General features: G+C 38.5%; 1 protein-coding gene across 37 annotated transcripts in view; it reads left to right on the plus strand.

The window, feature by feature from the left end:
- CAMK2D (calcium/calmodulin dependent protein kinase II delta) overlaps positions 1-12,848 on the plus strand; it is a 166,633-nt gene extending 153,785 nt beyond the window's left edge. For 19 of the 37 annotated variants that reach the window (XM_083833366.1, XM_083833400.1, XM_083833371.1 and 16 more), the window contains 4 exons: positions 2,859-2,934; positions 4,117-4,211; positions 5,403-5,631; positions 6,826-10,161. In XM_083833366.1, coding sequence (XP_083689492.1) covers positions 2,859-2,934; positions 4,117-4,211; positions 5,403-5,631; positions 6,826-7,219 — 794 coding nt within the window. In that variant the 3' untranslated portion in view covers positions 7,220-10,161. The other 18 variants (XM_083833384.1, XM_083833380.1, XM_083833391.1 and 15 more) reach the window with 3 other exon arrangements.
- Positions 12,849-16,168: the final 3,320 nt, after the last annotated feature.

The following is a 16,168-nucleotide window of genomic DNA, read 5'->3' on the forward strand; positions in this document are numbered from 1 at the left end:
TAAGAAAGCTTCATGAAATTGTATTCCACTGCAATTTAATTTTGGGAGAAACAACAGAATAAAAGCAATTTGGCAATATGGTTCCATTTTTCCTTTCTTGGGTTGATGTTGAATTAAATCTTGTAATTTGGTACATCAAATATATGTTTTAAAATACATTTTGATTGATCCAAAATATCTTTAAATGTATGTTTGCAAAGATTTCTCTGCACATTCAGATGGAAATCAAGTCTCAAAATCTCAAAAAGTCACAGCAAGGAACTTCTGTCATTCATAGAGTCATAGGATTATTAAGGTTGCATTCACGTGGCTATAACTCTTACTACCAAAGGCACAAGCAGGTGCTAGTGAATGAAGTTATGTAACTAAATCGAGTTGTTGCATTCCAACAACCATTTATCTAAAAAATAAAAATAATCAGCCTCTCAGTTTATTTCACAGAATGCTGTCTATATATTCAGATGTTCCCTGTTGTTTGCTGTTCCCTGTCAGAGCATGTGTAGTATGCAAGTTAACTGGGGACTTGTCATGATAACACTTGGAAAAGAAATGATGGAGGTTAGTCAAAAAGGGAATGTTGTCAATTGTCACTAGACAAGTGAAGTGAAATCACAAGATGGCCATCTGGTTTTGTCTCTTGCATGTGGGAACTACAGTACCTTTACAAACACTTTCATTGCTTACACTGGTCTAACAGTTACCCAATAACATGATCTCAGGATTGTGTAGCAGCTCATCAGAAATTTTACCTCATTTTCCACTGTCTGATTTAATAATGTGTGATTTTCTTATCTCTGATTGGAATGTGTTACCAGGTTATTTAATCAGATCCTTTAGTTGAGTTACATGCATATGAGATGTAGCATGTAAAACTTGTGATTTCCCCCCTGCGTGCAGTCTGCATGTTCTGGCTTTCATTTTGTCAGCCTCTCTGAACACTGCACCATTATTTCTTAGTCAACCATCCTACCACTTGGCTTGTGCTGACAATGCAACACAACGTCCACAGTTTCTTCTGTGTTGTTTGAGCGTAAGACAGTAGAGCCATTGCTGATCTACAGTCAAAAAGATCTCTTCATTAAAATTCTTTGTTGTTTCCACAATACTTGTGAAAAAAATAAGGCGATTTGTACGCTAAATATGCTTACCCAGCATGCTGTCTGGTAATCAAAAACTACTCACAAAAAGTCTTACTGGACATTTATATCCAGTTATTCTCCATTACTTCATTCCTTTCTGGTTTCTTTTTGATGCTTTCTATCTGAAAGCGTTAGGTGTGCACTTAAATGCAGAATGGCAGAGCATAAAAGAAATGACGAGGGTCTAACACCATGGTGCCAGTTCTTGCAGTACAGCACTGGAGGTTTACATTCTGCATATGCTCCCCCACATTTTCTTTTTGAAGAAGAATGAGAACTGCCTCGGCACTTTGGACTTAACAAGTGTGTGTGTGAATTGTCTAATCCATGTGTAGGAGTGTGCAGGACAATTAAAGCTATTGCTTGTATGAGATCTACTAAAGCCTGGTTGCCAACATTTTAATTTTCTTTTTATTTCAAGCTTAGTCTTCCAAATTGATTTTCTGAGGTTTAATGAATAGTTGAACATATGTTAAATCCTTGAAAATGTACCAGTAAAATCTCTCTCCCTTACCTCCTTAGCATTAAACTCATAAAAATCTGTATTGAGAGCAGTGCCACTCTGGTTGAAATTTATCAGTGTAAGGTTGAAGTTTTCAAATTATGAATGTAAAGTACAAAATTATAAATCTCATTTCCTAGGAAAAAAAAAAAAAGCAAACTTTAAGTCAGTTTTCAAAGTGTAGTCAGTGAGTCATCTTCTGAAAGTCTCAGTACTTAGCCCTCATAGAGTAACTGGTGTTACCAATGATCATACCATGTACAGGATTCAGGATTTTTTTTTATTTTTTATTTTTTTTACTGTGCACCGTTGTAGCGTAAGTCCTATCAACATTAGCAAATGACCTGTGATCTTTTCTTTACTGATGGATCAAGGAGAAACTGTTTCACATACTTTTGCCTTTGAAATCGAGGCATTTGCAAACTGTTGGAAGTTTGAATATTCTTATTGGAAAAATATGTGTTCTGCTTGTTGTTAATAATGTTTTATTCTTCTGTTCCTATTTAGCTTTTATTAGTATTAGTTAGTAGTTGTACTGTAATAGTCCCAAATGATCTGATAGAGGTTTGTTGTAATGTAAATGTTACACATTTTGCAAGCAAAAGATAGTCACAGTCACAGAAGTCAAGAGCTGAGAGACACTGTATTGTAATTAGACTTGCGTGGGTGTGTAGGCATTATATGTAATCCACGAGCTTTGCACCAGGGGATCTTGATTATAGGCTAAGGGCCTGAATTCCTCTTTGGCCAAATGTGTACATTTAAGCAAAGTGAACACCAGGTGTTACAAAGATTTCTGAAAGTCATCATTATATGCTTACCAGCTAAAGGCCACATCTGCAAGTAAAACATTAGACCATCACTTGTAAAGCAATCATCAGCTTCCTTTAATCCAAAGAAAAGAGCTGGAGATTTGGGTTTGGTTTGGTTTTGTTTTTTAAACGGAAGATCCTTCAGTGACAGAAAGAAGACTAAATCCATGATAGGAAAGGAGATTGATCCTTACTGTTTAATTTCTTTGTGAATGCTGAAGGCAAAATAATGTATAGTAGTAATATAACATAGTGCCCTTTGATCATAGACAAGGAAGAGAAAAGGCAGTTGTACCAGCTGAAGAATGACAATACCTTTGTTACAGCTGTTGTTCTGACAGCTTTTCAGCTGTCACCTTCCACTTTACTTTCCATTTTAAGAGTTGTGTTTGTATCTCTCTCTAGCTCGTAAGCAGGAGATTATCAAGGTTACCGAGCAGTTGATTGAAGCTATCAACAATGGGGACTTCGAAGCTTACACGTAAGTTTTCTCATTTTGGAGAGACGGAGGAGAGTGGATGTATCTCAAAGTACGTTTCAAAATGTATATGTAAATAAGCAAATACAAGTGTGTGTGTTTGTATTTATGTATTGCTGAAGATTATTCTCAAATACCCTCAAGAAACATAGGAGTTGTTCGTTGCCACCTTGTCTTAGCTTTACACTAGCCTGGATGCCAGTTTCAGAGGAGGTGCTAGTGTAAATCTGAGGTACTGCTGTGCTGAGACAGGATCATCATACTGACACAAAATGTGCAGTAACCTATCTTGGTATATGAAAGTAAAGTCACGTTTTTGATATCCAATCCAGAAAACACAGTGGAAACCTATTTTAACAGAAAAATTGCAGTGTTTGTAGAGACTCATAGTAGCTAGAATCCCATGTGTACTTTAAGGCATGAAGGACCATGTGGGATTCAGGCTCCACCAGTCTCTACTGAGCACTGTGCATTTCTGTGCAAGAATTTGCTGAGGGAAAGTTGACTGATTTCTCTCTTGGCTTTTCTGTGCAAAGACACAATTTCATCACTGCTTCCCCACTCCTCCTAACTCAAAAAAGAAGCAGAGGAAAACACTTCTCAGCATTGCATTTGGTCTCCTGTGTTTCTCTGGGTGGATTCTGCCCTGTTGAAGCACAAGCCACACAGGTCAACAGTGACACTGCTCTTCCCATTTAAAGATTTGCCAACACTTTGGTGTGATCACACTAAAACCTGTGTTGTACAAATGTCAAGTAGACACTTATTTTGAATTCTTGTCTAAGATTTATTAGATTAAAAACATATAAAATCTTACCTAAACAATGGTGTGAGACATGAAAAATAATTTTTGGATTGTGCAGAGGCAGTTTCCGGAGTCACAAGTGAAAACTTGTGATAAATTGTCATAGGATTGCCTTGTGTGGCTATATTTGGCAATCTTTCTTTTGGTCAAATGGCGACTGATGTGAAATCTAGTAGCCCTGATGTAAGCTTGCCAAATTTACTGATTTAGGTGAAACCAGAACTCCATTAATGCTCCCCGTTTAAATTATGTTCTTTTCCAGTATAATGTTATATGTAAGTAAGTTTCCAATAAGAATAAAGGAAACATTTGGAAAGTTCAGTCCAGCATTGTGCTATGTAACTGCATGTGTTTATTACAGAATTTCCTCTTTTCCACAGAAAAATCTGTGATCCAGGCCTTACGTCTTTTGAACCTGAAGCTTTGGGTAATCTAGTAGAAGGGATGGACTTTCACCGTTTTTACTTTGAAAATGGTAAACATTCCTTTTTCATCTCTTTATATCTTCATCTGTCCCTTGTGAATGTATTTCTCCAGTCTAAGCAGCACTTTTGTTTAGGAGTTGATTGATTGCAGGGGAAGGAGACATTGTTTTTTTCATTTGGAGTTTGGCTATGTATGATTTTTTTGTTTGTTTCTGCTGCACTCATTCATATGTCATATAGCACCTTGGAAAGTGGAAGAAAATTTCAGGTATTTGGAGAGAAAATTAAGGTGTATAAAATAAATATGTAATAAAATAGTAACATAAATAATTCTTATAAGTTTTTTTCCATTACAAAAAAGAGTACATCATGCTATGCTGCAAGTGTACTTAAAAGGAAAATCATTAAATCGTGATTAGAGAGTGAGTGCAAGTAACAATCAACACTTACAGTGAGTTTGTAACAACTGCTACTACATGCTGTTTTGGGGAAGATGTTGCTCAGTCTATACTGCTGAGGATCTGATCAGCAGATCATCTGAATGAGACAATGGCCCTGCCTTGTGTGGCCATGCACACTGAAATACCTGGTGGCAGCTTGCACCTCATACCAGAGTCTCCAAACACTTGTATAGAACATGTCACCTGGAGGATGATTGTGCTGAAATATGACCAGGAACCCAATTGGACATTTTCAATAAAGATAGCAGATTAGAAATAGGACATGCCAAATTATTCAGTTGTTTTTGTAAGCAGGTTTTAAAAAGGTATTAATAAAGGTAGCAGCTATTGCTACAAGTGTTAAGAAACTAATTATTGACGTTCTTCCAACAAACTTATTGCCAGATCAACGAGAAAGAAGTTACATATAATAGTATATCAATCACTATGAAATGCTGCTATTTAAGGTGCCCTAGAATTGGTCACGGTCAAATAATTGTGTATGGATGGTTACAGAAACTTGTCTGGCCCCTGCTTGGATAAATAAGATATACTCTAAAACAATTGATTGTTTCTCATACAGGAAAGAGGACAGCATACTTTATGCTGTGACTGTGCCCGTTTCTACAAATGTATTTGAGCTAGTTGTCAGTAATGATTAACAGTAAACAGAGATTATTGCCTTGTACCTGCTAAGCTTTATGGTTTGATTTTGTATGATGGGGTGAGATGAGTTACTCTGGCTTACATAGAGAAAATTTAATTTGTCTTGTTTGTGTGTTGTGTATATTTGTTTCCTAGCATTATCCAAAAGTAATAAGCCAATCCACACCATTATCCTCAATCCTCATGTCCACCTTGTGGGTGACGATGCTGCTTGCATTGCATATATACGGCTCACGCAGTACATGGATGGAAGTGGGATGCCAAAGACAATGCAGTCAGAGGAAACGCGGGTGTGGCACCGTCGTGACGGGAAATGGCAGAATGTTCACTTTCACCGTTCAGGGTCACCAACAGTACCCATCAAGTAAGAAACAATTCAGACCACAAGCTTAAACTGTGTATATCAGACCAGATAGTCTAATAGCTGCTTTTGGCCTTAAAACTATGAAACTGTCCTCTTGATAGTGTAATTTTTTGTGGCTATTTATGCAGTGTGCATTATATTCAGTAGTATGCCTGTAGTATTTGTGCACGTATTTTTTTAAAATAATGCCTTGTTATTGTTATTTTCAACTGTGATGCCCACAGATCAAGCTCTGTCCCTGAGCTGAGAGGTTGAAGAGAAAAATGATATAATATAGATAAGGCCTGACACAAGTTGTGCAAAATAGGACTGTAAAACTTGAAATAGGATTTTAGGAAAACGTGGAGGAAAAAAAATGATAGGATACATAGAGATGTTAGAGCTGACAGGAAAATTTCAAGGAAAAACAGTGTCTGTTTTCTGAAAAACTGAAATTTGAATAACATTTTCTGTGATTCCCAACCACCTCCACTCACTCAGACCCAGCTATGTTCTTTGCAAGTTGATTTTGAGCCAGTTTATGCATTGCCTTTATAAATTAAGTCGCACAAGTACCTATCACTGTCTTACCTCTTTTCCTACACTCCCTTTGCTTGACTGCTGAATGGTCATTGTCTGATAGTTACTAAACCTGTGTGGGTAAGCATGAAATCTCTCTTGTCATCATTTATCTGTTTTCTTTCATTCAGACATCTCTGATTGCCCTCTCATACCCTCAGAGTCATGCTGTGACTCAGTGAGCACAAAGCTGAATTCCTTGAGCCAGATTTCAGCAGTGTAAATTACAGCACACTCACAGTTGCAGTAATGAAATAGAGAGTCACAGTTTCTTCAAGAGGTTCTGCAGGAGGATCTGGATAGGCTGGACCGATGGGCTGAGGCCAACTGCATGAAGTTCAACAAGGCCAAGTGCCGGGTCCTGCACCTGGGGCGCAACAACCCCAAGCAGAGCTACAGGCTGGGAGATGAGTGGCTGGAAAGCTGCCTGGCAGAGAAGGACCTGGGAGTACTGGTTGAGAGTCGGCTGAACATGAGCCAGCAGTGTGCTCAGGTGGCCAAGAAGGCCAACAGCATCCTGGCCTGTATAAGAAGCAGTGTGGCCAGCAGGGCTAGGGAAGTGATTGTGCCCCTGTACTCGGCTCTGGTGAGGCCGCACCTCGAGTACTGTGTTCAGTTTTGGGCCCCTCGCTACAGGAAGGACATGGAGGTGCTCGAGAGAGTCCAGAGAAGGGCGACCAAGCTGGTGAGGGGTCTGGAGAACAAGTCTTACGAGGAGCGGCTGAGGGAGCTGGGATTGTTCAGCCTGGAGAAGAGGAGGCTCAGGGGCGACCTCATCGCTCTCTACAGGTACCTTAAAGGAGGCTGTAGAGAGGTGGGGGTTGGTCTGTTCTCCTACGTGCCTGGTGACAGGACGAGGGGGAATGGGCTAAAGTTGCAGCAGGGGAGTTTTAGGTCGGATGTTAGGAAGAACTTCTTTACCGAAAGGGTTATTAAGCATTGGAACGGGCTGCCCAGGGAGGTGGTGGAGTCACCATCCCTGGAGGTCTTTAAAAGACGTTTAGATGTAGAGCTTAGGGATATGGTTTAGTGGAGTACTTAGTGTTAGGTCGGAGGTTGGACTCGATGATCTTGAGGTCTCTTCCAACCTAGAAATCTGTGATACTGTGATACTGTAGTTACGTTTTCCTGAAATGAAGTATTACAGATTTTTTTTATGTTTTTATAACGGACCTTTTTCTCAAGGGATCTGACCTGGATATATGTAGAGCCAGAAAGCATAAGTTAAATGGGTTCACCTTTTCTGGTGCACCCTGGACCGTAAGTGTCTATAGTACGTGTCTGTCTACACTAAGTCTGTAAGTAACTGACAGGAATTGGACTAGGGTATTATTTAATCTCCAAGATTAAAGAGAGCATTTGGAAGGTGGGGGAGGTATCTTTTTTTTTTTTTTTTTAACTTTCTTAATCTAAACATATCGATAAGAGATAACAATTAAGAGAAAAGAACAAGGTAACTTACCACACTTATTCTTAGACACCAGAAACAGAGGGCAACAAAATACCCATCGTATTGCTATTTTCATGGAAGATTATGGATTTTGCTTAACAATTCCTTAACAATAATATTTCTAATAATACTTTATGGAGCTATACTTCATATCTGCATATTCTGCAGCTTGTCCTGTTTGAGTTACAGTGTTTTAACAGGAGCCTCAGTACTTGTCCATGTAACGTATAGCATGTATGATGGGGCGCTGCATCCTGTGACATGTACTGCTCCTGCAAGTGCTCACCAAAGTTTGTTTCTCTGCAATATAAAGGGCATGTGCAGTGCATCTGGCTGCTGCAGAGTCTGCAAAACGCAAATCTCATGGGAATACGGTTGCCCATATAGATCTGAGATACTCCTCACAGAAGCTGTGACAGTATTTCAGACTCAAGTACTGCATGTTCTTTATAGCTGCTCATGCTGTCCAAGAATAAGGATTTCTGGGACTGCTGAGGATGCAAGGGGCTGGAAAAGAAACTGAGACATGATTTTTTTGAGCCTGCCCAGTTGTGTCTATGTCTGTGGGTGTTCTGAACGTGTTCTGACGGTTAGACAGGAAATTTTAGGACTGTGAGAATGTATCCAAAATGAAAAGGCCACAAAAGAGGAGTAATGGCTCAACACCTTACGGCATGACTAAGGCTTAAGGAGAGATGCTCCGAGATCGTAGTATAGCCTTAGAAAGATCCTATGTAGTACTGGCAGCAATGTCGTATAAATCCTTTACCTAACTCCCATCTTAAATTCAGAGAGGTGTTTGGTTTTTTTTTCAACTTGCTAATTATTACTGTCCTAAAATACCGTTTCTCTGCTGGTTACTTTCCAGCCTTAAATTTTAGTCGTACGCAATGTATTCCTGATTATTCTAATGTCATCATTGTTCTCCTACACTGGGTAGATAGATATGCAGACGAGATATTTTATATAAAGGGTGGTCAGATCACTTCTCACCTCCTATTTTCATAGGGTAAATAAATAATGCTGCCTTGGTTAGCTTTGTTTGATAGGATCTCCATTTTCCTAGCTACCTTGATAGCTCTCCAACATGTCTTTTCCGGTTTGAGGTTTGGCTTTTCACTAGCTTGAGTCCTTCTGAAATACTGCATATAATTGTGGTCAGGGCTTTTATTTAACTTCACAATTTCTCTCTTTACCCTGCTGAAAGTGCCACGGCTCCTGTCTTCTGGCATGATTTTGCACTTTTGTTGTTTACATCATATTAGCAGATGTGCCAATCTTCTAAGACAGCCATGTATTTATCCGCAACTGTTATTTCCAGCTAATGACTATACAGAAACTTTTCCTGAGCATTTAGCTTTGTACTTCCTGTTATTACATGTACTGTTTCTGAATTACCCAGACCTTAAGCTCATTTGGTTTTTCTCATACAAGACTCCTGTTTTCCTCCATATTTATAATGCCTTCCACCTATGTCTAAATGTATTACATGAGGTCAGTCCTGTTGCTTTTGCTTTGTTATTGACAAAGATTACTGAATCTCCTCAGGTCCCCTTTCAGCCCAAGTGCTATCATTTTTCTTTTAGTTGATTTACTCTGTATTCTTTCTTTAATTCCCATCTTCTCAAGTTTATCTGGTAGATTCCCACATAGCATCGTGTCAGAACTTGCCATCCTGACTGTCTTGTCGACTGTCTTGAACTTCACATTTACTTTTACCTGTCACACCAGCAGCTCTGTTTTGGAAAACTATGTAAGAAATTTAATTACAGTATTGTTCCAGATGATCTGTCCTTTCTTTTCTTGCGTTTGAAATTTATGCAGTCTACAACTGTTTATTTAATTATTACCAATACACAGTAGTTAATAATGGCACTTCTGTCATAAAAAAAAAAAAATCTTACGCACAATTTCCAGTCAAGAATTTCAAATCTAATAAACTTGCAAAGGCAATTACAGCACTGATCTGTTTTTGCAAATAGTATCTTAGATTATGTCAAATCAGTTGCTCTGTGGACAGTAGCTTACTTGTTTTCAGAACTACAGTAAGGAGTACATAAATCTAAGAACAGTACTGAGCTCTCTGGTAGCCATAGCTATATGGAGATATTTCTTGTAGCAGATAATTGACTTGGAGAAGAATACTAGCACAAAAGTATATTTAGTTTAGTTTACAAATTCTATTTGTAGTTTTTGCTGTGGGACAGTCCAAACAAGTTTGGGTTTCTGTCTTGCCCATTGTTTTTCTCTGTTTGAGTGATCCGACTGGGGGTAGGAAATCTTTCTTTGTATTCAGTGTTCTTAAGAATTTATGCTAGCGTGTGTCTGCGTAGACACAAAGAGCGAACCTGCATAGACAGTCAAAGAGCTGTTGGGCCTGAAACTGACTCCTAAACCTAAATTCAAACCTGTGATTCCCAGGCCTATATTTACTCACTTTATCACACACTGCACTTGCTTATACTATCATAAGTTAAATACCAAACAGCAAGAAACTTGAGTAAAGAGTTTGTTCTGTGTTTGTACAGTGCCTAGCACAGCGGGATCCCAATCATGACTTCAGCCCCTAGATGCTACGGTAATACAAACGATATTATAAGCTCAGTTGGTTAACTACTTTCTTACTTAACTACTTTCTTACATGTTCCTGAACTTTCTTTTTTTCTTTACATGTGGCTCTAGCATGTCTTGCATGTAAATGACATCTGACTCTTCTTTGTTACTCAGTTCAATTTTTGTGTGAGAATCTCACTCTGTGGCCATGACTGTAATGTACATGCTAAGGAAGTAAGTTTAACTGGAACAGAGATTCGTATTTGAATTTTGCCCTCGCTCCTTTGAGAAGCTGATTAATTTCTACTTTGGCACCATCTCTGGCATGTTGTAAAGATTGGAACGTCTGTAAAGTGGTTTGAAAAATAAAAGAATGCTTTGCTTGAGCATTTGGGCTTTTTTTCCCCTTTTTTCCTTTGGTTTTCTTCACAGTATTGTATTAAATGATCTGTAGAAGGATTTTTTTTTAATAGTATTGGTTAACACTTAAGCATGTATTGTTAACTGGTGGTGATGTTACTGTAGTAATGGCAATCTTTTTTTTTTTCTCCTTCCTTCTAGCTAAAAATATCAGCGGCGCCGCTCTTGCATTATCTGTACCCAACGCACCTGGTTGATTACCATCTTGGCCATCCTGTTGGTTGATTACCATCTTGGCCATCCTGTTCTCTTCATGCATGTTTCTGAGTGCATGAAGTTGTGAAGGTTCTTCATGTAACACATTTGTGATGCACCATTTTGCTGTGTATTCCATCTGTACACTGTTAACATTTAAATGAAGGTGATGTTCCATGCAAATAGAAAATAGCAAGGCATAAAAGACAAAAAAAAAAAAAAACAGTTGATGTACAGCAGTAGATACAGGATACATTTGTCATCTTTTCTTCATTTATGCCAAGTTTTGACAGACAACTTTAAAAGCTATCCTGTTTATAAAAAAGGAAAAGAAACAAAAAATACATTTTACCCTCTTTTTTTTTTTAAGAACTGTTTTTTGACTCCTCCTTTTCCCCTGAGTCCCTGGATTTTGCTTTCATTCTGGCAGGAATGGTTAGGATTTCCGCTGGCAGCTCTGTTACTGTAAAACAGATTTTTATTACAGCATGTAGATGGACGAAATCACTGATAAATGTGGAAGTGCTAATATCTTGGCTCTGTCCTAGCTGAAGCCTTCTTAGTTTATTAGTCTATGTAAACTGGAAAAATCTCATCATTTGCTGGCTTGGCCACTTCAGAATTAACTGTCAATGTTCTGGCTAGTCAGCAGGTTTTTTCTTTTGAAGTCTTTACCTTTGCTTTCTTACTATGCTAAATGAAAATTTATATTGGATAATTAAGCAGAAATAAAAATTGCAAGGAACTAAGTGATGATTGAGAGGCAGGTTTTGAGGATTAAAATGAAAGTATAAGGAAAAATAGATTTTTATCACTTTTTGGATATATTGTAAATTTATTAAGGAGTCTTTAAAACATTTTAAAATTTTGTTTAAGCTATAGACCACTTCAGTGGTTAATATACTCTAGAAGTATTAGGCCTTAAAAGCTTAGTATGAAGAGTTTATTTACTTTCCAACGTTGCTGTTGCTTCTCTGGAAATGTATTATGACTACACCAGTTTTCTAGTAACTGTAACACTTTTACCACAGATTTGTTTCTCCTTCCTCTTCCCCCTCAATCTGCTCTTTGTTTATTAAAATCATCAGGCAGCATACAGTATCAAGGACAACAATCTCTGCAGCATTACCAGCTTGTTTTGGCTCTTTATCCCTGGCTGCAAATGTCTGTACACTGTGAAGGGAATGCTCTCAATGTCAGTTCAGAACACAAACTTTGTGACAGGGACTATTTTCGCTTCCTTTACGCGGCTGTGAAGTACATCCTTGCAAGCATTTAGATTTGTTCCCTTCCATTTTTAATAGAAAAATGCAGGGATTGGTTATTTCTTTCTCATTTGTTTTATTACCAACAGGGCTAACTGTTTTCTGCAGCGCTGTATAGTGCATGGTATCTCAATCGATGTTCTTTTTAGCAGTGGAAAATTTACAACTCGACAGCCTGAAGTTTATAAAATGGGAAAGCTTCCTAATTTGTATAATTTCACCTTTCTGTGTTGATTACTAATCAAAAGCAGTTCTTAAACATTTTGATGTTGTTACTAGTGGATGTATGGTAGATGGATTTAAGCTTCTCTGATAATTATTACGTGATTTTAAACAATATATATTTAAAATAAGCATCTACAATAAATGTGTTGAGCCATATTAACCTGCCAATGGGATCTGTGAAAAAAAAGTAATGGCCTCATTTTTTTCTCATTAATTTCTTTTTTTTCTTTTTTTCTTTTTTTCCTTTTTTTTTTTTTGTGAAGCAGCTATAAGTGGCATAACTGTATTTAAAATTAACAAATTAGTTGTAGGGTGTTTTTTTTTATACTTCTAACATAGCATGTGGTGTTGGCGTATTACCGTAGATCAAGTTTGTCTTCCACACCAAGATGGAAATTGTGATTTGTTCTCTCCACCACAGTTGAATTATACACTTCTCTTCTGTCATTTGGAACACTGCAGTTTACCGTGGGACACAGTGTACATATTTCTTGCCATAATGGTAAATGATTGATATATTTAAGGATTAATAAATTTGTGATTTCTGCTGACATTGTGCTTGCGTTTTAATTTCAGAGTTAATTGTGGTTTTGCACTGGGAAATGTGGAGCATCTGTTTGAATTAAGAAGTCAGAGACACAGATACAGTCTCTTACAAGCCAGATTTGCAATTTGAAAATACAAATGTTTGCTCTCATGATTTGTCTTTTGATTAGTTCTTAACATCCTCTTCTGAGGACCCAGTTATACACTGTTTACATAGTACTTTGTTGATAGATTTTGCATGTACCTTGTGTTTGTAGGTCTGTATTTAGAAGTGTTTTGGGTAGTTGCACATTTCTGTAGCTTTCTTACTGTTTTGTATGCTCACTGTGTAACACAAGATGCCATAAAAGAGCAGTTATTGTATGCCTACAGTTGCAGACCTTAAAATGCAGTAAAGACCATAAATAATTAGGATTTCAAATAATGTATTAGTCTAAAAGCTTTCATATATTTCAGTATCAGCCTGTTGTGATTTTTAGGCTCCTTAAAGCTATCCTGAGTCACAACTGAGAACAGCCCTTTTCTACCAGGAGAAAAGAGAGACAGAAGGGGTGGAGGAGAGGACACAACTTCCAGCTTCCCTGAGTTGTGAAACATAGAGCTGGATCGTTTTTCTGGCTCTGTGCCTAGGGTAGCATAGTTGTGAGCCAGCCCTGTGGCAGTGGCTTTAATGTGACAGTCATCTAGGAGTAGTGCTTGTCGAAGGAGTGGGAGAGTATTCCAGCGTAGGGGAAATTCCAGTGCTTCCTTTTTGGTGGCATTTTGCTAATGTATCTGTAAAAATAAATAAATAAAGTTATAGGAGACCTGAGAGGTTTGGAACATTTCAGTAAACCTCAGAGGAAGTAAAAGTGGTTTAGTCTGGGTGATTTTATGTTTTTTCATATCAGTTCTACCTACTTTGTTTACTCTTTTTTTCCACTAAATGCTGTTCCAGAAATCAGACTGACTTCCATTTTAACTGCGTGCCTGCAGTCAGCTGTTTGACAGCAGTGGATTCACTACTAATTTCAGGTATGTGGATAAGAAGAAGTGTGTAAAGCATAATAACTAGGAGAGGGGTGGTCGGAATAAATTTGCTAAATGTCAGATTGAGGATTTGGGGAGAATTGATTTTTATATTGTTCTGGATAGCCTTTATAGCACTATAGTTTTAATATGCTGCCTCCTAGTGGTTTTCTTAACAATGTTTCCTATTTAGCAGAGCACAAGATACTATTTGTTCTGAACGGAAAGGAACTCAGTGCTTCCGTGCAATGTAATGTGAGTAAGGAATACACAGTATTTCAGAGGTTAAAAATGCCTGTTTGCTTGATCTTGAATTTACACTTTATACATTCCTGAAGGAATCAGATTGATTCCATTTCCTGAAAATGGGCTCCCAGGACACAGTTAAGAAAATACAGTCCTTATACATACAAAGTCATATAGTCCGTATAGTCCTGTAGTCATATATGAAACCCAGAGTTCATTGTTTTAAAGATAAACTTTACCATTTCTTCAGTGAGGTATTAATCTTTTGTAATGTATCATCTCCGTAGAAAGCGTCCTTGCAGCAAATTTATTAATATTCTTGGGGGGGGGGGGTGGGTTCTTTCTTTTTAAATTTGCACAGTCATAATTTGTATGTAACTCATGTTAGGAAAAGACTATGAGTTAACAAAATAACTCTATTAGCTGGAGAACTGATCCAAATTTCTTAAGGAGACTCAGCTTCTTTCTTCCTAATAAATAAAATACAGAGAGAAGGAGCTGTGGATGAAATTCAGAAAGGATGCAGCAGGTTAAAGGTCCATTGCTGCAAAGTCCACCTGCTAAATGTTTGTAAAGATAGCCACTGTAGCAGAGGCCTTACATGCCTGTACCAGGAGTATAGGGAGGTTGTGACGTCCATGTGAGAGGAGACTTGTCTATACTGAGGACTATCTATGCCTAATATGAAAGGAATCCAGTGTATAGCAAACTAGAAGCCTTTCCTCTTTCCCCTCCCTCTCTTACACTCTTACCTATGGCAGAGCAGAACAAATGGGAGTGTTGCAGGATCCGCTTCCAAGATAGCATGCATGTAAAGTGAGGAGAAAGCAGCAATTCTGCATGTCTGTCTGCTCCAGAACAGCAGTACAAGGCTGCTTATTTTCAGCATACTCCTGTCCAGGCTCTGAGCCCAGGGAAAAGGCACCACAGAGAGTAAGTTTGGGGAAGAGAAGAACATCTCATCACAGAGTGTGAGAGGAAAAGAACCCAGTGCAAAGAAGACAAGTTGAGAGAAAACAGGATTTACAGGGTGAAGAGATGGGAGAGCAGTTTATCCATATTTAAAGAAATGTCACATTCTTTCTTTAAAGATGTTGCCAGAACCCAGCTATGGGGCTGGACCATCTTAGGAACTAACAGGGAATTTGTCCCATATAACCTTTTTGATTATAATGCCCTCTAATTAGTTAAGAGTTAGATAGTTGAGTGTGGCAAATGGTTGGGACAAACTGTCTTTCCTAGGAGGCTAAAATAGCAAGGGCTGAGTCTGTGTAGCCACTGAATATCCTATGAAAAGTTGCATTAAATCACAGAATCTGATGCACCTTTCGTCAGTGAAAGGCTCTTGGAGCCTAGGTCTTATATTTTCTGTTCCCTGAACTCAGCCCATAACAGAAAGTCACTGCCTCGGGTCAGGTCAGAAAAAACAGCAGCCAGTGTCACTAAGTTCCCTGCTCACTATCAGGTATTGCCTTGTGTCCTAGCAAGCCAGTGCAGAAGGAAATGGGAGCAAAGTTGTCATAAACAGCCCACTGCATTGAGAGAGAGTTTGTGGCAAACAAAACAACCCTGAGCTGGGAAGGAAGAGTTCATTCCACTCTTTCACCACTCCTTTTCCCACCCTTCTCAGGCATTCAGGGTTGGCTCTCTGAGAAGACAGCTGCCCAGGACCGAGGCAGTGGCAGTCACAGATCGCAAAAGTAACACACGTAGTCAAGGGACCATGCTAGCAAACAACCAGCCTTAGAGTGGAGGTAAGAGCATATGTTGCTGTGCCCAATGGCTCATTTTGTAAGTGAAGTTACTGCTGAATATTGGTACTTAAACAAAAGTGAAACCCTCAGTAAGGATGGCGAAAGAGACTATTTCCAGGCACACACCTCTGCGATGTTAAAGCAAGGCACTAACTTAAACACGATACAAAACTGTTGTCATATCCTGTGTCCTGGACTGGGGTAAGTACGAGAGCAAGAGACAAAAAGTTCAGCTCCAGGACCTCGTGGTAGAATTAAGAGTGCTTATAGTATCACTGAAGAAAAAGTATATTAACACATTGGTGAAGGAAGATGTT

The sequence above is a fragment of the Anser anser genome, assembly GCF_964211835.1.
Source record: "Anser anser genome assembly, chromosome: 4".
Taxonomy (NCBI): domain Eukaryota; kingdom Metazoa; phylum Chordata; class Aves; order Anseriformes; family Anatidae; genus Anser; species Anser anser.